We start from the raw sequence: 27996 nt of genomic DNA on the forward strand, positions 1-27996 counted from the left end.
TAGTCATATTTATGATTTACCATAGCATTTTATATATATATGTTTGATTTAATCGTTGGGGCAAAGGGTATGCCAAATAAAAGATTTATCCCAAACTAAAACCTCAACATCACCAACAATAAATAATGCCTGAGGTCTTCATTCATACACGAACTGTAATGTGGCCTCCAAAATTATTCTTGACCAATTCAGTCTCTCAACAGTAGTAAACATCGCCACCAGGTGGGCAAAACCACCCACTGCAAGGTTTTTTCTTTATCCACTAATTTTCATTCACAAAATAAGCGTTCGAGTAATTTAACCTTTCCATAGTTTTCTATTATTTGGAAATTCTCTGCAAAAATATGTTTCAATCCCCTTAGCAAACTGACAGGTCATTATTACAAGAATAGCTTCCCTCTTTGGGACAATCAATGGTTTATTTTACATGAGGTTATGTTCTTTCAATATGTTAAATGTTTAAATGACAAAACTTGTCATATACCATAACAATCCTCCTCGACATTTAAATGGGTTTCTTTCACAGATTTACACAAGCATCCAGAGTGTAGCATATTTATCTGTACTTATACCAGCTGTGTTCTCACTCAAGTCCAGATGTTTCAATCCTCTAACACAGACTCTCTGCTACAATCATCACCACACACAGAGTAACAAGTGCTCTAAATCTTTGAGAGGATTCTCAAAATGTCTCAACCATTAAATTTAGCTGCATGAAGTGCTTTGCACACACAGACAGAAAATGACTAAGAATCAAAAGGCTTGATTGCTATAGTGAAGAGGGCTGCCTGTCTGCACATACACTCAATCACTTCGACATGTCAAACAAAATGTTCTGACAAATGAGCGCTTAGCTGAAAATCTGTTTATTTTAACAGATGTAAAAGATTAAATCCAGTCTGTGTTGATCATTAAAAATAGTCGTGATTGGTTTCAGCTCGATATTTATAATAAATAGACATTTTCATAAAAAGAAAATGCTGATTTCATATTGAGAGACTGATTCATTTCATTCAAGGTTGAAATTCCCTCACATAAATAATCTCAAAGCAAAATATTTTGTGTCCCTGATTCTCCAGTGAAAGCAGTCTTTATCTGAGCTCATTTGCATACTGGAGCTCGTGCTTCAGTCAGAACATAGAATGCAAATGAGAAGCCGGGCAGCTTAACGTGTGCTCCAGGCGGCAGCTCGCGTCCCTCCAGTGGAGGAAGTGTTCGGTCATCCACCATCTTCAGCACTTGCCCATTCAATTTGACTGACCTAGATATGGAGAAAAAGGGGGATTTAACAATCTTTAGGTTGTTACTATGATAGTTGATGCGTAACATGTTCAAATAATTTTCCACTAAAGTCACCTTTATTTATATAGTGCTTTATACAATACAGATTTTTTCAAAGGCATGAAAATAAGCCATTTTAGCTGAAGTCAGTTCAGTGTTGATTCAGTTCCATTGTAAATATCAATTGTTGAACTAGTTATTTTCTCTATAAAGCAGTTCTGCAAACAAATTATGTCATTGTCCAGCTCAGTTCAGTTCTAATAGAATAGCGTTCATACAGTCAGATCAATAATATTGAATATTAAGTGTTGAGTGTCCCCAACGAAGCAGGTTCAATACATTTTAGGTTTACATTTATGTGAATAAATAAGATAAATGTGTATACATTAGACAGTAGCTGGTCACAATTTTTTAATCACACTTCTGACTCATTTTAACCAGTCTTGAGGTGACATTAGAAATGACCTATTAAAAGTAAAACAGTGGTTCTAATCGTCAGCTAGCAAACAGATTTATGAGATCATGAGACATTACCTGGAATAAAGGCTCTGTTCACCGGCCTCAGCTGACTGTAGAACAAATTCTTCAATGGTGCTGTTGGCCATATGGGCGGGCAGACTAATTGTGGCTTCATTTTTGTTTAGGTTTAAGGCAAATAAGGTCACAGCACCTTCTCTGTAATGTGTACTGGAAAGAATATACGATATGTCAAAAAGGATTAACCATTGTTTCTTTAAAAAAAAAAGTTGTATTGTAAGCAGGAGAATATAAGTACCTTTTTCTGTTAGTGCAGTGAAGGTATACCCGTATTGGTTTCTTTTGTCCAGAATTCGTATGAACTTCTGCTTTTAAGACTTCTGGACCAACAATCCTTTTGTATACCAATGATAGCCAGTAATCCTGCCATATTTATAAAATAGTTTAAAAGAAGAAAGAAAAAACGGGATAATTGAACAGTCCACATTCCTGGACTGATACGGACATTATGTAAGAAAGATCAAACACATAAGAAACACTTACTGGAAGGGGATCTAGGTTATCATCCACTAAATGGTACGTGCCGGAACCAATTAATACTTGTCTGATAACGACATCCAAACCAAGCTTAGCAGCAAGTCCCAGTTTGTCCAGCCACCTTTTTTAAACAAAACAGAATTTAAATATATTTTATTTAAAATATTATTTTATTCAGCTAGGATGCATTACACGGATCAAAGGTGATCGTAAAGACATTTATATTTTTACAAAAGATGTACATTTCAAATAATTGCTGTTGTTTTTGTACTTTCTATTCATCAAAAAATAAAAAAATAAAAAAAATATTAAGCCGCACAACTGTTTTCAAGTTTGATAATAATAAGGGATGTTTTATGAGCACCAAATCAATATATGATTTCTAAAGGATCATGTGACACTTAAGATTGGAGTAATGGCTGCAAAAACAAAAAAAATAGTTTTAAAATGCATTTAAAAAGAAAAGGTTTATTTTAAAATGTAATAATATTTCACAGTATTACTGTTTTACTATATTTTTGATCCAATAAATTTAGCATAAAAAAATTCTAGCCCTAAACTTTTAAACGGTTGTGTCATTTTCTTATATTTAAATTCGCTCACTCACTCTGATCCACTTTTAACAGTGTTTCTCAGAAATTGCTTACTGCACCTTTAAATCCACATTAAAACATACTGGAACATTTAATTTACTGATGAACTTCAAACTGGTCTGAAGTGAAAACAAATTGACTCACATAAAACCAGCTACAAATGTGTCTGATAGACCAAAGGCACCTCCACCATATGCCGAGCTTGTCTCTCCCAGCCAAACCTTCTTCCCAGGAGAAGCAGATTCAGTGGTCTGAAGGCAGATTGGTTATTAGTTAATTTCAGTTCATTTATCTCTCTGATATTTCTTACTGTTGAATGTGAGAAATGTGGATACCACTAGAGTTCTTATTTTAATGTGTCATGCAGAATTACTCTGGTACCTCGAGGACCTCGTTGATTTTTGTTGCCAGAGTATCAAGCACACGAGGGTCAAGGAAATCCTCTAAAGATGTGTCTCTGCCATTCACATAATAGCTGTTAAGAAGGAAAATGGAAAGCAAGCTCAGTACAAAGACTCAATTATTTGAGATTTTTGTGAAAGAAAATAAATCATAACTTACTGGTGCCAGGTGCATGCAGTAATGGCCTCTGCTCCAGACTCCAAAAACCTATTGAAGTGAATATTCAACCATGTCACCTTTATTTGATACCCAAATCTATAAGACAAGAAGCCACTCTGAAAACATATTTTAAAAAATAACTCTTTTCTCTGAACACCAACCCAGTTAACAAATCTTTGCGGTGATCTCGTGGCTGACCAATATCTGGTCCATATAGACCTGTTGAGTTGTAGAACCCGGATTCCTGAAGGATTTGATGCAAATGGACAAAATCCTGGCCGAGCTGGTACCCATCCACTCTGATCCCAGCTTTTTTCTCATAGCTGTTGGGCTCTAAAGCAAGAGATTTAATGCTGAGAATTCAACTTAAATAATACAAAATAATCATTTAAAATTATTAGCTCATTCAAAATAAGAACGTCAAGCCTAATCAAAAAGAAATATCCCAAATCCTACCATTCCCCAGCTCCCAAGACATCACATACTCCCTGGACTCACAGTACTTCAACAGCAGTTCTGCATTTGCACTGTCCCATGTGTTTTCACTGGTTCGAAGTAAAGCATTCAAACCAAAGATGAGGTCCAAACCAGAGCAGTTTGCAAAGGCATACAGCAGGTCGACAGCATATTCTGGAAGAAAGATAGACACTTGACTGTCTCTTTGACAGTTTTGATTGTGATATCATTGAAAATATGAATACATAAATACAGGGCTCTAAATACTGTGTGTCTGAGAGGGACAGTTGATGGACTCACAAATGTTTTTTGTGATGTATTGATCAGGTTGTTGAATTAAATATGCTACTAAAGCAACTTTACAACTGATCATGGAAACATAATATATACTTTAAAAAAAAAAACTTTTTTAATTGAAAGTATAACTATCCCCCTGTTTCACAGAGTTGTAAGCCTAGTCCCACACTAAAAAGCATGTTTGAGATGTTCTAACTAAAAGCAACTTGCACCAAGTAATGTTTTTTTTTTCTAAGGCATGCTTATAAAAGCCACTTAAATGCCCTAATTGAACTAAGGCATAATCCTGGTTTAATCTAAGCCCTGTCTGTGAAACCAGGCCTACATGTTTTTGACACATAAAAATTTCTGTGGTGCTAGCGCACGTTGTTTGGCTGCACTGACACTGACTCATGATAAATTTCCCATTAGGTAATTATTTAACAGAAGTGGAATTAAACTTACCAGAGAATTTTGTCTTTTTGTATTTTCCCTCTAGTTCCTCCTGAAGTAAACTCTTTGACTGTAGGACCCATTCTTGCTTTAACCTATTTTCCAGCAATGGAGGCAATTCAAGTCTCTTACATACATTTCCTGTAGGAATGACATCAGATGTGCATATTAAATAAATCATAATAATATAAAAAACACAAAATGAGTAAATATTAAGTGTAATGTCTACAGTGGCCATACAATTTCATTGATCAAAACCTTGATAAAATAATTTGGACACTTTCTCGTTGCAAATTTTGGATGTGTTACATGATGTATTAAATCTGTGGTTACTTTGCTAAGACAGTGTGAATGAACTGACTTACACTAAAAATCAACTTGGACCCAGCTGGTTAAAAGCCCAAAGCGAAGGTTTAAGTGTCCAAATACATTTGTGGGCAACGACAAAATTGAGATACAACGGGCTATTTAGTAACATTGTAGTACATAAGGAACAGTATACTTCGTGTGAATCAGTTTACTGTTCCCTCATTAAGCAAAACTGGAATCATGCTGTCAAAGTCAGATGACAACACACCGCAGTCAGCTTTGAGCTTTCTGACTGGAGGATGTGGTTGACTAACTCATGTGTTGATGCTAAGTTAAAGAGTTTACCTAGAACAGCGCTGCTGCTGTTGTTTTCTCTTGCTTGAAAATATCTTCCGCGTGGGTTGAATTTCATAAAATCTTGTTTGGTACCTCCAAATCGCAGAAACGCTGGAATCAAGGCTTTGGCGAGGGTTCTCAACTTCGGTGAACTACACAAACATCACGTCTTTTAAAGTTACATCACAACTTTATTTATTTGAGGTCTGCTTTAAGATAACTTTTGAAGGACTTACTTCAGTAGGTTCATGAACTTCTCCTCGGCTATTAAACTCGCATCTATAGCCACAGAGAGAAACCTTTCGTCCACCCTTCGGACCACATTGGACAGATCCAGATCAACACGTATGGACTGAACATCTTCGACTGATATCACTGTTTTGACCTCAGCACACAATGCGCGAAACAAAACAAGAGCGACAATCGTGGAAACTGCTGTGGATGCAGACTTCATCTGTTCAATCTGCCGGTGTCCTCATTCAGTAGCTGATTGCATTTGTTTCACGCGCTCATCCAAAATATATAGGCGAAATACATATATTTTTGGCACCGTCAAAGACCAACTTCCTTCTTTCTTGTTTGACTGTAATAAGGAACCGGTTTATGACTAACATTGTTTGAATGACTCCTGGGCGTGGCTTTAGCTCATTTATTTATTTGCATACCTTAGCTACCTGATTGGCTGAAAGTCACAACAAGAGGCAGTGCTGGAATTGTAACATGCTGTTTTATTGTGAGTGACTGACTGGTGGTCGTAAAATCGTTAAGATATAAAATAACATGCTCATGACAATGAGTAATAGAGATGTTACAAAAATCTGGGTTACTTCCATTTTTATTGCAGCCAGACATATAGGTACAAAATAGTTTACATAATGCCATATAGATTAAATTATATACAGACTATTTACAGCATATAAATAAAATAAATAAACATAAGGATTTACAAAGATGGGAGATCCGATGGCAGCATAAGCAGGTCATCCACCTCCTCCTGCAAGGCCTCTGCTTTCTCTTTTATTAACATCTGAAAATTAACATCAAGAAAGTTAACATGAATACACAAGGCAAGGGTGTTTTCTTTTATACACCACCTAAAATTTGTATTCCTTTACACGCCCTGGATGCTGTTTCAAACCTGTATTATTTATGATGTAGGAGGAGAAATTTCCTGAATGTTCTGGGCTGCGTTTCTCAAAAGCATTGTGTGAGCTACGATGAACGTAGAGACAATTGGCATCAATGATTCTACGATTTACTTAGGCTTGCGATGCTTTTGAGAAACGCAGCCCTGGTCAGTATCTTGCATGCAATGACAGGGACTGAATATGTCAAGCCTCAAAAAGGATTCAAAATCACAAAAAATCCCCATGAAAGTAGTCTTCTTGAGCCACATGATTGCGAACGTGTGAGGAAATACTCAGATGATGCCTTTATGATAATTTTGCATCTTTTTGAGGGCTGGCAACAACATTTAATGCCAATGCATTGGGGAATTTTTGTGAGTTCCACATAAGAAATAAAGTAATGTAGGTTTGGCTTGAGGATGAATAAATTATGACTTATTTTTGGATATATTTATAAACTTTTGCATGTAAAAAGCTAATATGGAAATATGAAGTTGCTATTTAGTGGAATAGTGTACTTACTTTTGCTGATGCAATAATTTGACTGGCTTGTCTCTTGAAGAGGTTTTCAATAGTTTGGACCAGAATTTGTGGATCTGCGTTGGCAAGATGCGCCAGTGTCTTGTAACCAGCGTTATATAGCTGCTTAGCACGATGCTGAATCAAAAGAGAATGAAGAAGAATGAAATAAAAACACAAACTTTTAAGCAAATATTCTGGTCATAACTATTCTAGAGAAACTGAGATGCAAGAACACACACCTCCATTACTCCAGCCACCTCCATGAGTGGAATGAGCTCAGCCTGCACACAGTAAGTCAATCTACGGGTCAGCTCTATGAGAAGAGACTTATAGGCCCAAAATTCCTCCAGCTCCTGAAATGGACAGACAAAGCTCATAGTATTCGAATCAATTATTGACTGCAGGGTAGAAGCAGATGTAGATATGTAGGATTATATATCTTAGGGCGTTTTCACACCTGGCTCGATTGGAACTTTTGATTTGGAACACTGTAGCAATTCAAGTCTCTGTTTCAAAACAAAGCAAACAATTTCCAGGTCTGAAAACGCCCTTAAATGCTGCTTAAATGTGCCCCAAACCTCAGTGAAGTGCAGCACGGAGGACCCAAAGGCAGAAGCTGAGCTGAGGAGAGTCTGAACAAAGCCTCTAGTCAGCTGGTACCTATCAGACACGTTCCACAGGTTTGTCTCCTTCAGTAGGGAGTACAGCACTAGGGCCAGATACAACCTATTCACTACCACAATGTCCATCGACTGAGACACAGGTAGAAGAACACAGGAACAAAATCCATCATTGCGAAATCAAATATAACTTAGGTCACACAAAAAAAAAAAGTTTTACCCTCAGAAACTTAAGACGGCTTAAATGATTAACACTGCAAATCTTTTAAGAGAATTAGGATTTAAGTGATGCTATATTAAATTCCCAGCTAATGATATCTTTCTACTGTACTTCTACCGTGGCTCTTTAATCCTAAACAAACAAAAAGGTAATGAATCACTTGTGTGGTATTCTAAAGCATGAGAGGAATGCTGTTTTTACTAACCTTCCTCACGCTCTGTCCCGCTGCCTTTCTAGCCACAAAACTTTCAGGCACTCCAACTGCAGTGGCCATCTTCTGCTCAGCAGCCGACAAATTTGCAAACTGGTACAATGAAAAATTCAGATTCAGAATGAATACACATCACTAAGGAAGAACACATCAAAATACAAACATTGTTGCACCTTGTATTTAAAAAAAAGAAATTAATAATTACATTATATTAGAATACTTAATTATATTATAATAATTATTCAACAAGAATGCATTGAAATGTTGGAAAATGACAGTAAAGACATTATAGTGTTACAAAAACATTCTACTTTAAATAAATGCTGTTCTTTTGAATTCATTAAAGAATCCTGAAAAAATGCATCACGGTTTCCAGAAAAATATTAAGTGGCAGCAGCACAAGTGTTTTCAACAGTGATAATATTAAGAAATGTTTCTTGCACACCAAATCAGAATATTAGAATAATTTCTGAAGGATCATGTGACACTGAAGACTGGAGTAATGATGCTGAAAATTCAGCTTTGCCATTCCCTCACACGAGGAAATTAAATTTTTACAATATATACAATTGGACAGCAGGTAAAATTCTATGTTGTTTTTGATCAAATAAATGGAGCCATGGTGAGCATAAGAGACTTCTTTCAAGAACATTAAAAATCATACCGACCCCAAACTTTTGAACAGTGAATAACTAAAAAACGATTTAACCTGATGAAAGCATCTTACCTGTCTGTAGTAGATCATCCAATCTGGCTTGCATTGATGCACCATGTCATATGGAGTAACCAGATACACTAAGTGAAGAAAACTATTGAGGAGTAAACCCTCCAGCCCCTTCGATAAGTCTCGGTACAGCAGATCGCAGTAGTTAAGGTCAACTGAACCTGAAATAGGAAGTAATCATTTAAATGGAAAACATTACATAAGGGAGGCTCTGAAACAAAAACAGTGATAAATAATAAAAATAGACAGTAGAGATTAATTGACTGATCTCTAAACAAGGTCATATTGCCACCCTGTGGTGACAGAATACATGTACAGAATAATTCAACATTACATTATTTAAATCCTTATGCCACACTCTGTTTTACCTTTGAATGTTGCTCTCCCAAGCCTGGTGATTTGGAGAATGGTTTCGTTATGTACATCAGCAGAGGCTTCGATGAGGCTCTTCTGCTTCAATGTCTCTATGGACTCCACTGTAAGATCCCACAGACTCCTCTCTGGACTGACCTGAGCCTCTTGCACACTAAGCAGTGTGCCTTTCATGAAATCCCTCACTTGTTCTACAGTTGTAGTTATCTATAATCAAAGGAAACGGTTTAGTGTTTGCACTTGTAGTCAAGACAGAATTTCTAATTTATTATTACCGGTACATCAAAATATTTCACATACTTTCAGGCCAATGAGTGACAGGACGAGACTGAGGAGGCCTCTCCCTCCATCGTGCAGAAGGTTACTATAACACTTCTCCATCGGTGCAGACAATAGTTGTTTGGCCTGAGGAGACCAAATAAACATTTGTATAATATAATATATATAATATAATATAAAAGAGTTATATGTATATCTGTGTTCTTTACCATGTTTATATCTTTGTCCTGAAGGATAAGGATGCTCTCACCCATGGCATCAATACCCGCTCGTCCTGCTCTGCCCACCATCTGTTTGTACTGAGTTCTCTTTAAAAACTCTGCAGCTACATATGGGGACCTCAAAATCACCCTGAGAAGTGAAGTAAAGTAAAGTGAAGACCAAGTGTGTTAACCCATACACACACTGCAAGCCGTGGACACACACATCCGGTGCCTTGCTCAAGATTACAAGTCTGACTCTCTAACCATTAGGCCACAACTGCCCCCAAAAAACTGGCATACACATGATTAAGAAACCCCTTTCAATACTTCAACAGTTTTTAAAATCTCTTTTAGTCCAGGTTTGATAACAGTTTGATCTGGGACCACTTGAGTTCGAGATGCATAGGCCTAGACAAACCTGCGTGCAGGGAGGTTGATGCCAGCAGCAAGAGTAGAGGTGCAGGTGAGGAGGCAGAGCACCCCTGAGGAATAGGCCTCTTCCACCAGCTTCCTCTCATCACTGGTCAGTCCGCTGTGGTGGTAGGCCAGGCCAAAGGGCACAGTCTTCTTCAGCACAGGACACAAGGATCCATTCCCACTGCTCTTCAGTTCACCCAGAAGCGTGGCTTTCTCTGCCTGCTTGTGTTTCAGAAACTCCCTGAGAAAAAGGCAGAGGTTTCATTTCATATCAATGACAAAAAAATATGTAAAAGCACTTTAAAGGAATCTAAAGGTCTACGCACTTATTTAAATACTTGCAGATCATTCCAGCTAGATTCTCGCAGTTCTTCTTGGTGGCGCAGAAAATGAGGCAGGACAGCTGTGGGATGACTTCGGTAGCCAGGGCTATGATGTGGTCAGGGTCCATCTTCTGCATTCCACTGGAGTACTGGGAAAGTCCATCGCAAAAAAAGTTCAATGAGCTCAGCCGATCGATATCTTATTGAGTTGAAAAGAAAAAAAAAAGGCTTTGGAGAATACCTTGAAATCCAGGAGTCGTGAGAAACTGAAGCACGTCTCTTCCTTTGGGTCAACTTCATATATGCTGTCCTTTACCTTTACATACTCTTTCAGCTCAACCTACGGAATCACCAGTTATTTATTTAAATCGAGTTTATCAAATTTAAAGACTTACTAAATCAGTCACACAGAGTTCATTCTTACAGGTCGAAAGTCATTGGCGTAGTTTTCAGCATTCAGAAAGGTCTGAAGATCTCCCACATTGCCTAGTGTTGCACTCATACCAATAATTTGAGTTGACTCTGTGGGAAAACAACAACGGGGCAATCAGAATCTGTAAGGAGTGTCCATTACATGGGTGAAGTATTACTGCATGTGTGAGTTTTAGAATACTCACTGCTCATGTACAGAATCTTTGACAGAGTCATTTCAAGAATTGCCCCCCTGCTCCCATCACCAAGCATATGGAGCTGAAATAAAAAGCATACATTCATTTGAAAAGCTTATCATATAGCCTACACTACCATTCAAAAGTTTGAGGTTAGTAATAAAAAAAAAAAATAATACTTTTATTCAGCAAGGATGCATTAAATTCAGCTTGGTCATTACAAGAATACATTTTATTTAAAAACATATTAAAATAGATATATTTTTAAACAACATCAAATACATGGAGCCTTGGGGAGAATGTGCTTTAAACATCTTATCAAATCAAACTAAACCTGAATCAAAACTAAACCAAAACAAAATACTGTAATTATTATTAATAATAATAATAATTTGTGATACACACCTCATCCACAACAACCAGGCCAATATTGTCGAGACGGTCGTTTTCAATCAGTGAATTGACAAGACTGTGTCCTTTCTCAATGGTTGTGATGTACAGAGAGTTTTTATTTCTTCTCTTAAATGGAGGAAACTTCCCTTTACTGCCAGCATACTCCTCGACCATGAAGTCCAACTCAATTCCAAAGCCAGCCAACCCACGAACCTAAAGGCAAATCAGTGCATCTATCATTCTATGATAAGTGGATTAATAAGACAGAAATAATTATCCAAAACTGCTTGCATTCTAATGGTCAAACTGCTTAGATAATACATAACTCATGCATAAATGCATAAATGCATACCTTTTCCTGAACCAAGGATATGTATGGCAAAATAAGCAGGGCATCTTTCTTTCTACACAAGAGCTCTTTAAATATGAGAATCTCTGCCACTAGAGTCTTTCCACCACTTGTTGGTAAAGAATAAATGAGATTTCTCCTTTTTTGCAACGAATCCAGGCTCAAACACGTTTTCTGCCACTCTGAAAGCAAAAGAGAATAGAAAATAATGATAGAGTTAAAACACTGATACCAGTTGCCGATAAGGAGAAAACCGGAATGAAAAGATACTTACCATACAAGTCCTGGATTCCCTTGAACCTCAAAATAAGATCTTTAACTTTGGATGGGAGACCAAAAAAAGGTCCCAGGTCCCCCTCAGCTGATATGGACTCCATGGCCTGCATGGCAAAACTCATTTCTTCAGTCATCACAGCTTCCTTTTTTTGTACTGTCTTGGAGACTGTGCTGGACGTTGCTGCATTATCAATCAGTACTTTCTTAAGATGATCTTTCATACTTCTTCTGGCTTTTGAGGGTGGCTTGTTGACATTGAGATCTGCATGATTGACAGCTGGCCTGGGATAAATCAAATCAGGGGTAGAGGTGTTATGTGCACACCTGGGAGGGCTTTTGTGTGGGGTTGTGACAGCTTTTTGAAATTCAAGTTGAGAGCTTGGTAAAGCTCTCAGTGGCGAGTCTCTGAAATCCTCTGCTAAAATAGAGTCTGAAAGATAATCCTCACAGAGGTTTGGAGTCTGCTGATCACGACACTGTCTCATTTGGAGCTCCACATCTTCAAGCTTAGCCAGAAAGGAGCCGTCACACACAATGCTGTCATAGCCCTCAAATAAGTCCTCATTGTCACTGCAGCACTGGGCAAGTACAGAAAATTCTCATTATGCTTGAAACCAACGTATATCTTTCAATGAAAAGAAATAAGAGGCTGCTTACCAGCTCTGTGCCTTTATTCTCAGTCATGTCTTTAGCACAACTTTGTCCTTCACCGGAAGTGCATTTTGTTGATGTGAAACTGGACCGCTTCTTGGCTGGAGTGATGTGACTTCTTATGCCATCCCTTGATCTTTTTCTTGAGGACGATGGGTTGCGTTTTACCACAATGTCGTGTATGTGGTTGTCAGTATACATTACTACTGTAATGATACTCCACACGGAGATTACAGCATTGTGTGATATTACTGACGAAGGGTCAGTAACTGACAACAGCAACACAGAGCCAAAGCAGTTTAATCATCTACTGTAAGTCTTTATCATAGCTAGGTAACTGACTTTAGTCAGTCCGTCAAAACCCTAAACAAATAACTAAATATCTATTATTGCACAAAATAACGGCGGAATAGCGAGCGGCGATACAGTAACTAATGTTGACCAAAAATGAGGACTTTCGAAATGATGAGTGATGGAGATGGCCAATGGAAGTTCGCCTTTGGACCACGTGACTGTTAAAGTGTCGAGACGGGAAAAAGTAGAACAAAAGTCCCTTTAAAATGCAAAATACTGAAAACTGTAAAAACACAAAAGGTATTTATATAAATATCATATTTTATTTTCCATTAATTCTTTATTGCTCAAATGTTATTTCCACTTTTAAAAATGGATTTAAACGCCCTCTGTCTAAAAACAGTGTTATATCAAAACATTTTATAATTATATTTCAATAACCAAATGTATTTAAACGCCCTCTTTCAAAAAAAAAAAAGTATTTCAAGAATACAAAACTACTAAAGCTTTTTATACAAATTATGTTATTTTATAAAATTGTATGTTATTTTATAATTATAATTAAATAAAAAAAATTCCATTGCACAGTTTTCCATTACATCATTTATATTATATATCTGTTATGTTTCAATAATATGTTAAGGTCCTATTTATTTCAATATTTTATTTTAGATATTTATTCATTTCCATTTTGAAACATATTTTGCTTACTCCGATCCTGTAGGTGGGGGTAGATAGCAACAAACCCATACATTATAGTGGTAAGTGACTCTGCAGAAGAAGAAAGCTGAAACTGTCATGGTGGCCTCCTGAACAGACCGAAGAATGTTTGCCCTTTCTATTAGTCGCCTGTTATTACAGGCTTTTCCAAAACAACCAGTCACCCCTAGGGCTACAGGTATCTTTGCAACACTTATTTTCTTAATCATTTTATATGAGGACAGCTAACGTTATGTTTTCTCATACTCATAGGACAAGTAATACATTTTCGTAAGCACACCGCTTCTTTATCAGTAGTAGACATTTAATAATGTGATTAATACATAACACACAAGCAAGATATGAGATGCTGTCCTGAACAAAATTTGATGTATGGCAGCATGTGTGAATATTTCATGTTTCATCTGTTCCAGCACAATGCATCAGAAGTCTGAAAACATCTCAACAAGATCCGCCTAAGAAAGATGATATGGCAAGCTTTTTACAAGTGTTTCTGTCGGAGAGTTGAATTGATGTTGTTTTCGAGAACCATCTGAATAATTATTTGCACTAACATTGCAAAATTATGTATTATCCAGCCTATCAAAATGGAAAATCCATACAAGCAACCCCCTAAAACTTGCATCCTCTGCAATATAACTGTAGACTTCAAAAACGTTCAGGTTAGTAAAATGATCAAGAATATGAATACTTATCTATATTTTTATTGTCATAATTAAAACACTCTTGTGGAAATCTTTCTCCAGCTGTTGTCCCAGTTCATTTCACCACACACAGGCAGAGTATACGGCAGACACATAACAGGTGAGGGGTCTATGTTTTCAAATATTAACTTTAATATTTATAAAACCTGTGATTGAGTCATTTAGGACACCGTAACTCTCTTGCTCACAGGCTTGTGCGGTCGAAAGCAGAAGGAGGTATCGAAAGCAATAAAGAAAGCCCGTTCAATGGGTAAGAATTTATAGTTGTAATTAGATTTTTTTTACTTTGACAATGACATAAATATGCCTATGCTTTCAGTAAAATATCCATGTATATAGTCAAACCAGGATATTTGACTAACAAAGCTTTGTCTTATCCTCAGGTTTTATGTCAGTCACTCTGAAGAATCCACAGTTTATGAAAGACCCTGATATTTGTGGTATCAAACACGAATAGGCTCTTGTATGAAGACTGACTCTGCAGGTCATCTTTTGTGTTATTGTTTGTGTAAATGTGTAGTTTGTAAAAACATACTAAATGGTTTAAAAAATCTAAACAGTGAAACATAATTATGATAATTTGATAAACCAGAAATTCATGTACTACTAAAATGAGAACATTAATAAAACTGATCAATTAAATAACGTGGATTCAACTTTTAATTTTCTAGGGAACATTTACAAACAAAGTTTAAAACAATGATATTAAAGAAAATATTCGCATATCAAGATAAAGGTAACCTCCAGGTATAAAATGTGTAATACTTTCCAGTCATGACTAGATTGATGTACAAATAAGAACAAGCTCAGTTTTACCCTTTAAAAGACAGGAGAGTTACTTCTGCTCTGTCCGTTCAACTCAATCTCTGTATCTGACCCGCTCTCAGGGGCCGACTCGCTGATATCATTAGTCTTCCTTTTCCTTTTAAGTCTCAGAGGAAAACCAGCAGCGAGGCATTTTTTCCTAAGTCTGGGGGCTGCGTCCTTCCTCCTGGTGTGTTGATTCTCCAGAATCAGAGGCAGCTTGGTGGAAATATCAATGTTATGGTCAACATTACAGCACAGTTCTAATATGGGGAAGCCCTGAACAGTGAGGGTCTGTGTCCGTAATGAGGGCGCATTGGGGAAGAGAGTTCTCAGAGCGGAGCACAGAGGTATGTTCTCTTTGGGTTCTTCTGGAGAGGCACATTTGTGGGCTGAAATACAATGTTATTCAGTTATTCATGGGATTACCATCTGTGATGACAAGCCTAAGTTCATAGTGTGCTAGCTGCAAATGACTGGTAGAAAAATCAGGATATTTATGGTATCAAACACTTTGAATAGGTTCTGTATGAAGACTATAAGGGACTGTTTACACGACACCAATTTCCACCAAAAAACTGTGTTTTGGCCGTTCCGTTACTCCACAAGGTGTTTTGGAAGCCTACGGCTTTCAAATTGCAAGTTTTTGAAAACAGTAAAGTTTTCATCTCCGTGGAAACATTCTACAGCGTGTAGTTTTTGAGTGACATTTCCAACTACTGGCCTAGCATGCATAATACAGCGCTTTTGTCACGTATCCATGTGAACGGGGATAATTATGACAGCGTTGTCTTCTGTATGCGAAAACCTTTTTTGCTTTTAGTACATCGTGGTTGTGTAAACACCCTTAATATGCAGGCAATTTATAAAATAAAATTTATAATAATCTGATAAAACAAAGGAATGTAGTATTATAACACTATAATGACAGCGTGAATAATATTCATCAATTAAATTAAAAATAGGGTTACAACTGCTACATTACAACAAGATCTGTATTCAAGCGCACACTAAAAGACTGAAGCTCTTATGTTTTAAATGTGCCATGGGAAGCCTCAGTTCATAGTGTGTGATTGGCCTTGGAAGCATCAAATTAAAGTGAACTAGAAATAAATTATCTTACATTCATTTTTCTCTGAGTGTCTCTTCTGTTTCCCGATTGCCTCCTTTAGCTGTGTAATGTCTTCTTGAAGTTTCTCAACTGCTCTTTCACTCTTCTCCACTTCCTTGCACACTTTCTGTATTAAAAAAGATGGATATGAAAGTTCAAATCACAATGGAGAAACTTTCGCAACTAATGTGAAACGTAGTTACTAACCTGCATTTCTGCTAATAAAGCATCATTCATGTCGCTGACATTTCCGACCTCTTTTAAATCATCCCCTGTGCAGAAGAATTTGGTCCTGGCAGATACAATTTTTTTATTTATCACTTCTAAAGAAAAGGCTAGATTTTTATATTTTCTGAAGAAAATGTGAGTGGTGCTTGCCAGTGCAAATTTTTTTGCTATGTAAACACAAAGTGTTTTAATTGTATTGCTATGTGGTTTCAAATCTAGTAGCCCATGATCCTCCAGACCTCTTTCATACAGCTCACCCCTCTCCCTAAATCTATGGGATGTTTTTGCCATTTTATCATCTACCAGACAAAAAAAAAAAAAAACATATATATATATATGTATATAAAAAGGTGCTGGTCATATAATTAGAATATCATCAAAAAGTTGATTTATTTCAAGAATTCAACTTAACAGGTGAAACTAATATATTATATAGACTCATTACATGTAAAGTGAGATATTTCAAGCCTGTATTTGTTATAATTTTGATGATTATGGATTATGGCTTACAGCTTATGAAACCCACGAAATCAAAATCCCAGCAAATTAGATTATTACATGAAATCACACAGTAATTACACAATAATACCATGGTCATTGAATCAGGTTTTGGTTCTTTTGGCAGTGTGGGCAGGTGCTAATCCTGCTGGAAAATGAAGGACGCATGAAGTGCTCTGAACATGTCCTGGTAGACGGCTGTGTTGACTCTGGATTTAATAAAGCACAGTGGACCAAAGTCCTCTTTTCTGATGAGAGCAAATTTTGCATCTCATTTGGAAATCAAGGTCCCAGAGTCTGGAGGAAGAGAGGAGAGGCACAGAATCCACGTTGCTTGAAGTCCAGTGTAAAGTTTCCACAGTCAGTGATGGTTTGGGGTGCCATGTCATCTGCTGGTGTTGGTCCACTGTGTTTTCTGAGGTCCAAGGTCAACGCAGCCGTCTACCAGGAAGTTTTAGAGCACTTCATGCTTCCTGCTGCTGACCAACTTTATGGAGATGCAGATTTCATTTTCCAACAGGACTTGGCACCTGCACACAGTGCCAAAGCTACCAGTGCCTGGTTTAAGGACCATGGTATCCCTGTTCTTAATTGGCCAGCAAACTCGCCTGACCTTAACCCTATAGAAAATCTATGGGGTATTGTGAAGAGAAAGATGTGATACGCCAGACCCAACAATGCAGAAGAGCTGAAGGCCACTATCAGAGCAACCTGGGCTCTCATAACACCTGAGCAGTGCCACAGACTGACCGACTCCATGCCACACCGCAGTGCTGCAGTAATTCAGGCAAAAGGAGCCGCAACTAAGTATTGAGTGCTGTACATGCTCATACTTTTCATGTTCATACTTTTCAGTTGGCCAGCATTTCTAAAAATCCTTTTTTTGTAATGGTCTTAAGTAATATTCTAATTTTCTGAGATACTGAATTTGGGATTTTCATTAGTTGTCAGTATTAATCATTAAAATTAAAAGAAATAAACATTTGAAATATATCAGTCTGTGTGCAATGAATTAATAGAATTACTATAATTTTTTGAATGGAATTACTGAATTAAATAAACTTTTTGATGATATTCTAATTATATGACCAGCACCTGTATATGTCAAAAGTACAACTTTTTAATGTTTTTGAAAAAATCTCTAATACTCACCAAAGCTGCATTTATTTAATCAAAAGTACAGCACAAATAGTAATATTATACAAATGATCCAAATCCAAACTTTTGGCAGGTACTGTATGTGTTTGCCTTGGCAAGCACAACTAAACAGCCTTAAATTGCAATTAAAACTTATTTTCTGAATGTACCTGTGTTGATTAACAGCTTGACTCTGTCCTAAAGATGGACATGTGCCTGACACTCTCCAGTAGTCTTGTTGTTCAAGGTTTCCCAGGTTGCTCACCAAGATGGGGATATTGTTGTACTGGCTGCATGGAGATAATAAATACATTCAATTACCTTAGTTCTCTAAGCTTCAAAGGTCTGGTTTATGTCTGTGTGCAAGAGTTGAGAGCATCTCACCTGCTGTGCCATAAGAAAGCGGAGAACTCGAGACGATGTGTGGAGCCTGAAGCCGTTGCCTGAGAGGGTGTGAGCAACATGAAAACAAGTTCCTGACTAGACAGAATCTTTCTCATATTCTGATGAATCACTTGTTCCATGAAGGTCATTTGCTGTCTGGTATTTCTTCGTTGTCTATACCACCCAATCACATTCTCCTTGACGTGAGTAAATGTGTAACAAGAAAAACACGATTTGTTAATGCAAACAATATTTGGATTTATTCAGCAGTAAAATAAATAACCAAATGTAGGCTATTTAGAAAGTGGAAAATACCTTTTTGTAATCTGACAAAATCTGTCTTATTTTCTGCTCACTCACATCGCCAGCATTACCGTAGAAGCTTTCAAGAGGATTGAGGCAATGGTAAAAAGAAAAAGAAAAAATGTCAGGTTTAAAACCAAAAATAAACAAACTGCTAAATGTAAATAGTAAAACACTGTATAAATCATTTTGCAGTTAAAAATATTTGATTATCAGTACATATTTAATCATTTCTGTATGATAAACAATTTGGTACTGTATTGGCTAACCATTTGATGTACAATCCAGGCCCTAAAGTAAAACCAGTTGAGAACCACCACTGCTTTATATGAAAAGAGGTTTGTGGGAAAATCCTAAACAATTCACTTACCTATGCAGTTTATGACAAGGGATGTGTTTTTGAATATCTGAAAAAGAGAAAACATCATGACACTAGGGTTTTGTTGATATGGTTTTCGTTCGTCATGAGATATTGGTTCCTTCTGAGCACACTATGAGTTTCGGTTTATGACTATTATCTGAAAAGATGTAATAAGTAGAGTCAACTTACTTATAGTGTGCTCAAACTGTATGTGATCGATTTGAGAGTCTGTGATCCTACAGTTCTCCTCTCCTACACTCTCTCCAAGAATAAGACCTTCCTTTAAACATAGTACAAATGTAAATAGGAGTTATGGGACTGGGGGAATGCTTAGCGGACGCATTTGACTTCTTAGTTTGCTATTTAATGCAAACCCAGTCTTATGGTCACATTAGGACCTTTGCCACTTACCACATCCGCATCACTGTTCAAATGATGAAACATCAGTGAACTCAACACGAAACCCGATATACGGACAGTTGTGTTGAATTCCTCCATGCTGTTGGAATAAACCGTGAGTTAACTATCGCGACATCATAGCTTTAAATTCGAGTTACTAGGCTACATGTATAACTTTCTGCGCTCGTAGTTTTCGTTTAGTTGTTCTCTGCTCTCGATACGATAGTTTACAGCTAAACACTTGCTTATGCTGCCACCACGTGGTGCGGAGAAATTCTAAACCACATAGATATTTACTCGTAGAAACCACATTCGACCGCACACACGTCTAGAAGTCGGCAGCTCGGCGCATAGAAATGTATACTGTAGATCCACATTTCACCACTGCAGACACGCAGGCGCGCCCGCCATCTTGCAACGGTCAGCGTGTCGTCACTCACAGAAAGAATCCATGATGCCACAACATAGCGCAGCTTCTGGATGTGAAACCGCCGAGATTTAAATTCCCTAAGAAATGGGATAACCTTTCACAGGTGAGAATGAGTTGGTTTGTGTTTTTATAAGCATTAACTCAATAGTACATGTTTTTTTTTACTATAGTACTTTTTATGGTTTTACTTTTAACTATGGAACTTTTTAAGTCGTGTCAGCTGACGCCTTCGTCTTGTTGTATTGTGTTAGTTTAGCTGAATAATCTGGTGGAATCTATTTGATATTCATTATAAATGCAGGCATAACCGTTGCATACGCTGAGTCAACTTGCTCTCGATTGTTAAGGGGCCCCTCCAATGTGGCGGACGGCTTACGGCGCCAATGAGGTATCTATATCATATATATCTATTGCTCGACGGAGTCGACGCACCCCCCATCTTGGAACGGTTCAGCATGTCGTCACGCTCGTCACTCACAGCCATGGTGCCACAACACTGCGCAGTTTGTGGTTGTGAAACCGCCGAGATTTAAATTCCTAAAGAAATGGGATAACCTTTCACAGGTGAGAATGTGTTGATTTGTGTTATATACGTATTGACTCAACATTACAGGGTTTAACTATGGTGCGTTGCAATGTTTTTTACTATGGTAACATTTTAATGTCAGGTTAGCTGATGCCTTCGTCCTGTTGTATTGTGTTTAGCAAAATTATCTGCTGGAGTCTATTGTAGGTATAGATATCATACATCTAACTTCGGTTGCAGATGCGCCGTTACTTGATCTCGAATGTTCACTGACCTGCTTAGACCGTTCCAATATGGCGGACGGCTTACGTATAGCGGCCCATAGAAAAATCTGCTAATGAGGAATCTATGTTTATTTCTATGAGAAACTAGCCTTGAAATGTGTATTTCTCTTTATTTTCTCGTTCTCTTGTGGTTTTTAAGTATATTTTGTTTTGAAGAAAACAACGCTGGTGTTTGTACTTCCCAGTAAGCTAAATGCTTGTGAGCTTGGCTATCTATTATTTACTGAAAATTTGTTAGAATAATATCGAATATTCTCATGAGAGATAGAATATGACTTTTTAAGAAAACATATAAAATATTCTTGTTTGTTTAATATATATATAACAATTTTTTTTTTTTAATTTTAGTGTATTTTTATGACCAATAGATTAACTTATCATTTAGAAAGAAATTTAGCGTTTATTAGGGCTGTAAACAACACGATTATGATAAAGCAGTTTGAAACGTGACACCTTTGTTTTTACCACAAGGAGGCGCTAGTTCATGATTTAACCATATTATGTGTCCGAACTTTGTAACCAGTCACACGAGAACTTTCTCGGACATAGTTTCGGGATTTGGGACACAGTGTATGAAACATCAGCTCCAGACGTCGGGAATGAAGAATTGAATGTTATCCTGGTATTGTGAAGGTGTGTGTACTGAGTCTAACCCTTGTTTGGTTGCTGTTGTTTTACTGTTCATCGTATGCCAAGAGGGTTTCTAATAACGGAAAAGAAACAGACGGACAACTCAAGCCTTTAAAGTTCTCGATGATTACTCCATATGTGCCATTATAGTTCGTCAAACTGATCCAGCGGAATTGTGTAATATAAGGCTGGCTATGTCGTTTAAGGAGCAAGTTAAAGGGGATTAATACATTAAGACCCTACGTAACGTACATAGTTTCCGCCTAAATACCATTGTTACTGCAGCACAGCTATGTTAGACACAAATTGCAATAACAAGTAAATGATAATGTAAAAAAAAAAAAATCCACAGTTACTACATATAGAAATCATACATTTTATATAAAAAAAAAAAAAAAACATAATTACTCCAGCTAGCCACAAATATATGAAAATACAGCTGTTAGAAGAAAAAAGAAAGAAAGAAAGAAAAAAAAGGGCATAGTTACAGATAGCAACAAATAAAATAAAGATAATAAAAGTGACTACAGCTATTGTTACTCAAATAAACTGGTAGGCCTGTTAGCTGCCACTATAACAAATACTTTAAAGAAAGTTATATGAGTCAAAATGACACATAGGTTATTATAAGCTGTTTGATTTTACATAATAGTCTAGTTAAGTAAAATCATAACATATCTGTGGGACCATTAATAACTTTAAAAAGTACAATGAACATATTAGGTAGGAACATTGGTTAGATCGTTTTTGTTCTTTTTTTAAACAAGGCAACAAATCAGCTGAGATTTTCCACTTGATCGTTTTAAAAATGATACAGTGCATTTTGTGAACTGTGCAAAATCGGGTCAGGCACTGTACAGTAATACAGAAGCAGGCCAACCACATGAGAAAAAAACAAAAAAAACAGACCAGACACAGTATTAACACATTGATTACAACATGGCCTTTTAAACAAGCACCCCCTCTTTACCTTCACCCATTTGAGCAGATGGCCTGAGCCCAGAGCCCAGTCCCATAGACTGACAGGAAGGAGAGCAGAGAGATGGAAGGTGTTTGGGACGTCGCACTAGTTCTCTTCCAGGTGTGGGTATCCATAGTAGTGGGGCTCATCATGTTACCTGCCATGTTCGGTGTCTCCCTGGGGTTCACAGATATCTACATCAAGGTTCTGGTTAAGATACTAGAGGTAAAGGCTATAAGTCATTTCTCATTTCTAAAGACATATGACTATTAATTGCTTTCCATGCCTGAAAATATTTCAATTAATTGTAGTTGCAAACTTGGAAAGCTTTTTTACTAATTTTTTTTTAGACATGACAGAAGTTGATGATGCCAAGACAAATTCGCAAAAGAGGGTCAAAAGGCACGAAATTCAAATAAATGTAATTTTAAGGGTTTCGTTTTTAGTATTTATTTCAGAGGAAGACATTGCACTTTGACTTGTGGATGTAGGAAGCATTGTGTCAAAGGTTACCCATAAATAACTTCTGTTCTGTTTAGTGGGCGACTCTCAGGATCCAAAGAGGACAGAAGGAACAGCCAACACTGCCATCACAGTCAGCCAACGGTGAGTGTGTCTGTCCAGGAAAATTATTTATGACTATGAGACATCATGTGCATAAAACACAAGCATTTGATTTCAAGAAAATGTCATGTGAAGCCACAGCTTCCTCTGGTGTTTTTTAAGCTGCATATTACACAATCATAATGTGTGTGGATTATTTTTTTTTCTCTTATTTAATTAATCATTGCTCATATTTATAAGTCTTAGTTTAAGTTAACTCTTTGTATAAGAAAATAATGTTTTAAATTCTTTTATTATTTATTGGCCTGATGCCTGTATTTGGTATTGCAGCAAGTGACGGATTTCATAATTTCAGTTGATCTTATTTATGAACTTTACCCGGTTTCAGGCGGTGTATTTTCGCTGATGAACTGTATGAATCCTGATCTCAGGACACGCATGAAATCATACTTGCATTAGAAATCATACTTGCTCCAGAAAACAAAGAAAGTAAAGTATATAGCGGCAACTGTGTCACAAAAGCATTGTGTGCTCATGTGGGATCCTCGAGAAAAGAACTAATTTCAAACTCATAATGTCTTCTCAGGGATAATCGAAAAAGAGGACGGTTCTATGGAGGAGGAGATCGAAGAATTGCGACGGTCCCATCCCAAAAATCTGGCGGGGGGAGACTTTACTCTGTGTGATGTCTTCTATTTCTGTAAGAACGGCATTGAGAACATTGTCGAGGATCAGGTGACTCAGCGCTTCACGTCGGAGGAACTGGCTTCCTGGAACCTTCTCACGCGAACCAACAACAACTTTCGCTACATCAGCGTGCGGCTCACCATCATATGGGGCCTGGGAGTTTTTATACGTTACTGTATTTTATTGCCTCTCAGGTGAGCTTGGACTGATATTTCACTCATTAAGTGACATAAATGAATCAAGGATGCATTATAATTACCAAAAGTGACAATAAAGACATTTATGTTGTTACAAAAGGTTATTTTTACTTTAATCGAATGTTACTTTCTATTCGTCAAATAATCCAGAAAACAATTAATACAGTCCCACAACAATATTAAGCAGCACAACAGTTTTCAGCAGAATTGTTAATCTCATTACACTTAAGCACATTTCCCACTTTGTCATTCTCATTATTGTGACCTGGCCATGTTTTTTTGTGATTCATTCATATGTATATGAATCTTATCATTGCTCTGTCACAGGGTCACTTTGGCTGCTATCGGATTGAGCTGGTTGGTGATAGGAACTACTCTTGTTGGACTGCTTCCTAACAGCAAGTAATTACCGTAATATTGCATGCCATAATTACAGTAATTATATTATATTCTCTTGTCCTCTGTTTATTGACTGACTCAATAAGATATGTTCAACTTAAACAATAGTGTTTTCAAATATGTTTGTTATATATGGATTGAATGATATTTTAATATTTTGACTGAGTTTGAAGAAGCATTTCTTATTAAAGGGAAGGGTTTGTGTCTCTTTCAGTGCGAAGAACTGGCTCAGTGATTTGGTTCATATTACATGCTACAGAATATGTGCCAGAGGCCTGTCTGCAACCATCCACTATCATAATAAGTGAGTCACTGCTTCTTTTTTTATCCCGGTCGTTCCACTTTGATCGTTGTCTCACTGTTTTCGGTTTCCCTCTGCTTCTCAAGTGTTTTTCTCCAGCATTCTCCCTATAGCATGCGAACATAAAACACATACACAAACTGGTCACGAAAACAGTGGCGTACATCAAATATCATTTACTGTGGACTTTATTATATCTGTTTTTTGCATTTTGCAACCATTGCAGCACTTTTAGAAAGTAAAATATGACAAAGTAACTAAAGAAATTACTTGCTGAGATGGATAAGGGGGTCGTTATTATGTCTCATTGTCATTCTCAGCCATGCATAAACATCTTTTTCTTTTTAACACTCCCTAATATAGTCAAATGACCATTTTTTCTTATATTTGTCTCATGGGATGCATAACAGAGAGAATCGTCCGAAAAAAGGAGGTATCTGTGTGGCCAACCACACCTCCCCGATTGACATTGTCATTCTGGCGAACGATGGATGTTATGCTATGGTGAGTCACGCTGACTTTATCAGATGTGTGTGTGTGTGTGTGTAGAAGGTCTCAGGTGTCTTTAACTCGGTTTTATTCTCCTCAGGTAGGTCAAGTTCATGGAGGCCTCTTGGGGGTCATTCAGAGGTCAATAGTGCGATCCTGTCCTCATGTTTGGTTTGAGAGATCAGAGATGAAAGATCGCCATGCGGTTGCCAAAAGGTGACAAAGTGTGTATTTATTAGTCTGTTGGAGTTGGTATGTCCTCGCTTAGAACATAAAGCCTCAGTTTTGCTTTTTCCGCAGGTTGAAAGACCACATTGCTGATAAAACTAAGCTGCCAATCCTGATCTTCCCAGAGGGTACAAGTTATATTCATGTGTCCTTATGCATATAGTAAAGCATTAATTATGCAGTAAATCTACTATAAAAGAAATCAATCATAGTATACATGTAATGTATATTTACATATTTCACATATTTATTTGTATACATCTCTATGCCATTTGTTATCCTATTCCCAAACTCCCTGTGCTCTGTCTTTGTGTTCATTTTAGGAACTTGCATCAATAATACATCAGTCATGATGTTCAAGAAGGGAAGCTTTGAAATAGGTGGAACGATATACCCAGTTGCAATCAAGGTATCGAGTGCCAACAAGCCAGTGTTTTCCTACGGCAGTATTACAGGCACCCTCTGAAAGGGACGCACCTCATGTACTTCTCTCTTTCAGTATGACCCTCAGTTTGGAGATGCCTTCTGGAACAGTGCCAAGTATAACATGGTGAGCTACATCCTCAGAATGATGACAAGCTGGGCCATTGTGTGCAACGTGTGGTACCTCCCACCTATGACTCGACAGGTAAGCAGAAACATCTGTCCGTCCGTCTGTCTGCCTGTCCTTCCTATGTAAGGTTCCACGAATGCTGGAGCTTAAGCAGAAACATGAATTTACAAAAACAATTATTTTATTTATTGATTTACATTTCAAAATAGTTTAAAAGCATCCCAGAATGCATCAGGTAGAGCTGCACGATTCTGGGTAAATTGAGAATTACAATTTTTTTTTGTTTCAAACCAAGATCACAATTCTCCCACGATTCTGTACAGACAACTAAACAAAATAACGTAATTTATTAGAGGTTCTGACAAAATGTAAATTTCTGCAGTCTATTTAAAATGTTTAATTAATTTGAATGAATTATTTTGAAAAAAATCGGTTTTAATGAATGTCTCATTGCTGGATGAATCAGCCATTTTGAACAAATCTCTTAAATGGATGATTCAATGACAAATAATTTTTTTAACAGTCACTTTTTTGACACCTAGTGGCGTTACTATGTAATCGATACAATCATTATTTGAAGCGCCAAGTTACTTTCAAAAGGTGATTTGCTCTATTTTGCTCGCTGCTATAGACATTAGTGTTTATATCTGACCTATAAACTTTTATCCCAGTACTTATATGCTAATTTTTATATTTGCAACACAAAAACAACAAAACTGTAGTTGAAAATACTGTTTGTGAAGCCGTTTAATGCCTATATGACAACTGCTCTCTGGCTCAGCGGCAGCGCGAACACAGATTTGAATGTTCCGGTGTGATTTTGTCAAATGTTTAATATTCACACACACACACACACACGCAAATCATTGTTATTTAGGAATGAGATCACTCCTGAGAATGAGATCATGGGTGTTTGATTCGAGATTGCGATCTTTTAACGATTAATCGTGCAGCATCAGAGCATGCAGAACTGTAGTATAAGCACAGGGTCACATAATTTCCCACTTTAATTGTGTTATTTCTTGGTTTCAAATACTTTGATGAGCATTTTAGGTGTATATACACTTTTAACTGGTAGACGTTTTACTTGGTTCCTTTATTTTATTGTATCTGAATATCTGAATATGTATTTTGTAGGATGGAGAGGATGCTGTTCATTTTGCTAACAGAGTAAAATCAGCAATTGCATATCAGGGAGGACTGGTGGATTTGTCCTGGTAAGAATATAAACGTATTGTGTTAATACATTTATTTACACTCACATTCTTTTATAAATTAAATATGCATATATGTAAGCATTTGTTATTGTTCAATTTATTTTAGCTTTCTCTGGAGAAAACATTGTTAATTATTTATTCATAATATTTAAATGTCCATTCAAGTTTTTAGTACTAGTGTATGATTAATATGATGATTAATATGAGTGGCAATATAATCTCAAAATGATCAACTATTAGCCTGGCAAATCACAAATTGCTATAGATTATATAGATTTGCTATAGATTAAAGTATCATTATGTTGCAGGGATGGAGGACTGAAGAGAGCAAAGGTCAAGGAGTTCTACAAGGAGGAGCAACAGAAGATGTACAGCAGTATGATCGTAGGCTCGGACTCTCACGAAGCCTTTGTTGATCCCATGTAAATTTCAGCTCGCACTATTTATGAACTTGATCTAAAAGCGAGAAACACTTCTAGCTCAGCCACCGGACACAATCGGCACAGTCCCGCTGCTGTGCAATGTTGCTCTTTTTGATTCAGCAACTTTTTTTAAAACTGGAAAATATATTCTTGAGATCTGAACTTTTCCTTTTTTTGTGTACATAAATCTTAACAAATTGTTGATACATAGCCACAAAACTTGCTGAAACACATTAGATTTTCACTTTGTTCTCAATCATTGTTGGGGGGCTAGTTCCCCCCCACAATACAGTGTATAGATTTGCATGTTAAAATGTTCACTTTGTGCATGTTCACATTTTATTCCTGTTACATGATTTCGTAAAGATCCTAAAGCTCTTACAGAATGTGAGCTGCACACACTTTTCTCAGGTCCAGTGGGCTGTTCATGTGTGGACACTAGAGGTCACTGTTACCAAACATTTGAGCCACATCAGACACCTCACTATCATGATTGTCTTTCCTAATAAAATAATGAAATGAAACATTCATCTCTCAAAGCATAAATCATTTTCATGAATACGATATTTAGCAGTCAACCTGTAATATTCT

At 37.0% G+C, this 27996-nt stretch overlaps 5 protein-coding genes and 1 long non-coding RNA gene across 13 annotated transcripts in view; 2 read left to right on the plus strand and 4 right to left on the minus strand.

The window, feature by feature from the left end:
• Positions 1-33: 33 nt before the first annotated feature.
• On the minus strand, positions 34-6018 carry hpse (heparanase). The gene is made up of 12 exons (XM_079587133.1): positions 5516-6018; positions 5289-5431; positions 4647-4775; positions 3906-4079; positions 3611-3782; positions 3450-3497; positions 3270-3363; positions 3033-3139; positions 2302-2416; positions 2057-2181; positions 1816-1968; positions 34-1261 (listed from the first exon to the last, which is right to left on the minus strand). The coding sequence occupies exons 1-12, from the start codon at positions 5731-5733 to the stop codon at positions 1102-1104; spliced, it is 1638 nt and encodes a 545-aa protein (XP_079443259.1). The 5' UTR covers positions 5734-6018; the 3' UTR covers positions 34-1101.
• Positions 5989-13069, minus strand: helq (helicase, POLQ like). The gene is made up of 18 exons (XM_079587132.1): positions 12581-13069; positions 11922-12501; positions 11651-11829; positions 11311-11511; positions 10915-10987; positions 10722-10819; positions 10539-10637; positions 10301-10446; positions 9976-10215; positions 9564-9705; positions 9376-9480; positions 9072-9282; positions 8707-8864; positions 7974-8072; positions 7507-7680; positions 7168-7281; positions 6929-7063; positions 5989-6306 (listed from the first exon to the last, which is right to left on the minus strand). Exons 1-18 carry the CDS (start codon positions 12773-12775, stop codon positions 6223-6225), a joined length of 3033 nt encoding a protein of 1010 aa, XP_079443258.1. The 5' UTR covers positions 12776-13069; the 3' UTR covers positions 5989-6222.
• Positions 12240-14815, plus strand: mrps18c (mitochondrial ribosomal protein S18C). Its single transcript, XM_079587146.1, has 7 exons — positions 12240-12505; positions 13593-13766; positions 14002-14060; positions 14167-14250; positions 14335-14392; positions 14483-14542; positions 14676-14815. Exons 2-7 carry the CDS (start codon positions 13694-13696, stop codon positions 14747-14749), a joined length of 408 nt encoding a protein of 135 aa, XP_079443272.1. The 5' UTR covers positions 12240-12505; positions 13593-13693; the 3' UTR covers positions 14750-14815.
• On the minus strand, positions 14603-20669 carry abraxas1 (abraxas 1, BRCA1 A complex subunit). Of its 6 annotated transcripts, none has more exons than XM_079587138.1 (11): positions 20136-20316; positions 19900-20024; positions 19530-19617; positions 19308-19398; positions 19128-19164; positions 18770-18836; positions 18455-18651; positions 18241-18360; positions 16415-16499; positions 16220-16334; positions 14603-15488 (listed from the first exon to the last, which is right to left on the minus strand). In XM_079587138.1, exons 2-11 carry the CDS (start codon positions 19926-19928, stop codon positions 15112-15114), a joined length of 1206 nt encoding a protein of 401 aa, XP_079443264.1. In that variant the 5' UTR covers positions 19929-20024; positions 20136-20316; the 3' UTR covers positions 14603-15111. The 6 variants fall into 6 exon arrangements, with proteins under 6 accessions (XP_079443264.1, XP_079443265.1, XP_079443267.1 ...); XM_079587139.1 differs by having other exon boundaries at positions 19900-20041; XM_079587141.1 differs by lacking the exons at positions 19900-20024; positions 20136-20316 and adding an exon at positions 20380-20669.
• On the plus strand, positions 19901-27931 carry gpat3 (glycerol-3-phosphate acyltransferase 3). Of its 3 annotated transcripts, XM_079587134.1 has the most exons (15): positions 19901-20050; positions 20295-20511; positions 21281-21390; positions 22376-22573; positions 22888-22954; positions 23499-23793; positions 24124-24198; positions 24410-24499; positions 24907-25000; positions 25086-25201; positions 25286-25341; positions 25537-25622; positions 25713-25841; positions 26904-26983; positions 27292-27931. In XM_079587134.1, the coding sequence occupies exons 4-15, from the start codon at positions 22430-22432 to the stop codon at positions 27407-27409; spliced, it is 1350 nt and encodes a 449-aa protein (XP_079443260.1). In that variant the 5' UTR covers positions 19901-20050; positions 20295-20511; positions 21281-21390; positions 22376-22429; the 3' UTR covers positions 27410-27931. The 3 variants fall into 3 exon arrangements, with proteins under 3 accessions (XP_079443260.1, XP_079443262.1, XP_079443261.1); XM_079587136.1 differs by lacking the exon at positions 21281-21390; XM_079587135.1 differs by lacking the exons at positions 19901-20050; positions 20295-20511 and having other exon boundaries at positions 21265-21390.
• Positions 23882-27996, minus strand: part of LOC306985187 — an 82296-nt gene continuing 78181 nt past the window's right edge. The window contains exons 2-3 of the long non-coding RNA XR_013794759.1: positions 25691-25911; positions 23882-24603 (exon numbers count right to left, since the gene is read on the minus strand). This is a non-coding gene — a long non-coding RNA (uncharacterized lncRNA). The remainder of the gene's footprint in view (positions 24604-25690; positions 25912-27996) is intronic.

Source organism: Phoxinus phoxinus (assembly GCF_949152265.1).
Source record: "Phoxinus phoxinus genome assembly, chromosome: 17".
NCBI classification, from domain to species: Eukaryota; Metazoa; Chordata; class Actinopteri; order Cypriniformes; family Leuciscidae; genus Phoxinus; species Phoxinus phoxinus.

Excerpts from the sequence above, each read along its gene's own strand:
- abraxas1 (XM_079587137.1), bottom strand. The coding sequence starts at position 19,894 with ATGTGGATCTACAGTATACATTTCTATGCGCCGAGCTGCCGACTTCTA. Across the intron at positions 19,618-19,814 it reads GTCGAATGTGGTTTCTACGA|CATGGAGGAATTCAACACAA; the intron begins GTAAATATCTAT and ends TTATTCCAACAG. Across the intron at positions 19,165-19,307 it reads ACAGTTTGAGCACACTATAA|ATATTCAAAAACACATCCCT; the intron begins GTAAGTTGACTC and ends TCTCTTTTTCAG.
- helq (XM_079587132.1), bottom strand. The coding sequence starts at position 12,775 with ATGTATACTGACAACCACATACACGACATTGTGGTAAAACGCAACCCA. Across the intron at positions 9,706-9,975 it reads ATCAACCTCCCTGCACGCAG|GGTGATTTTGAGGTCCCCAT; the intron begins GTTTGTCTAGGC and ends TTCACTTCTCAG. Across the intron at positions 7,681-7,973 it reads CGGGACAGAGCGTGAGGAAG|TCGATGGACATTGTGGTAGT; the intron begins GTTAGTAAAAAC and ends CCTGTGTCTCAG.
- mrps18c (XM_079587146.1), top strand. The coding sequence starts at position 13,694 with ATGTTTGCCCTTTCTATTAGTCGCCTGTTATTACAGGCTTTTCCAAAA. Across the intron at positions 14,251-14,334 it reads TAGACTTCAAAAACGTTCAG|CTGTTGTCCCAGTTCATTTC; the intron begins GTTAGTAAAATG and ends ATCTTTCTCCAG. Across the intron at positions 14,393-14,482 it reads ATACGGCAGACACATAACAG|GCTTGTGCGGTCGAAAGCAG; the intron begins GTGAGGGGTCTA and ends TCTTGCTCACAG.
- hpse (XM_079587133.1), bottom strand. The coding sequence starts at position 5,733 with ATGAAGTCTGCATCCACAGCAGTTTCCACGATTGTCGCTCTTGTTTTG. Across the intron at positions 3,783-3,905 it reads GTCTTGGGAGCTGGGGAATG|AGCCCAACAGCTATGAGAAA; the intron begins GTAGGATTTGGG and ends CTCTTGCTTTAG. Across the intron at positions 3,498-3,610 it reads CGCAAAGATTTGTTAACTGG|GTTTTTGGAGTCTGGAGCAG; the intron begins GTTGGTGTTCAG and ends TCACTTCAATAG.
- gpat3 (XM_079587134.1), top strand. The coding sequence starts at position 22,430 with ATGGAAGGTGTTTGGGACGTCGCACTAGTTCTCTTCCAGGTGTGGGTA. Across the intron at positions 25,342-25,536 it reads AATCCTGATCTTCCCAGAGG|GAACTTGCATCAATAATACA; the intron begins GTACAAGTTATA and ends TGTTCATTTTAG. Across the intron at positions 26,984-27,291 it reads GGACTGGTGGATTTGTCCTG|GGATGGAGGACTGAAGAGAG; the intron begins GTAAGAATATAA and ends ATTATGTTGCAG.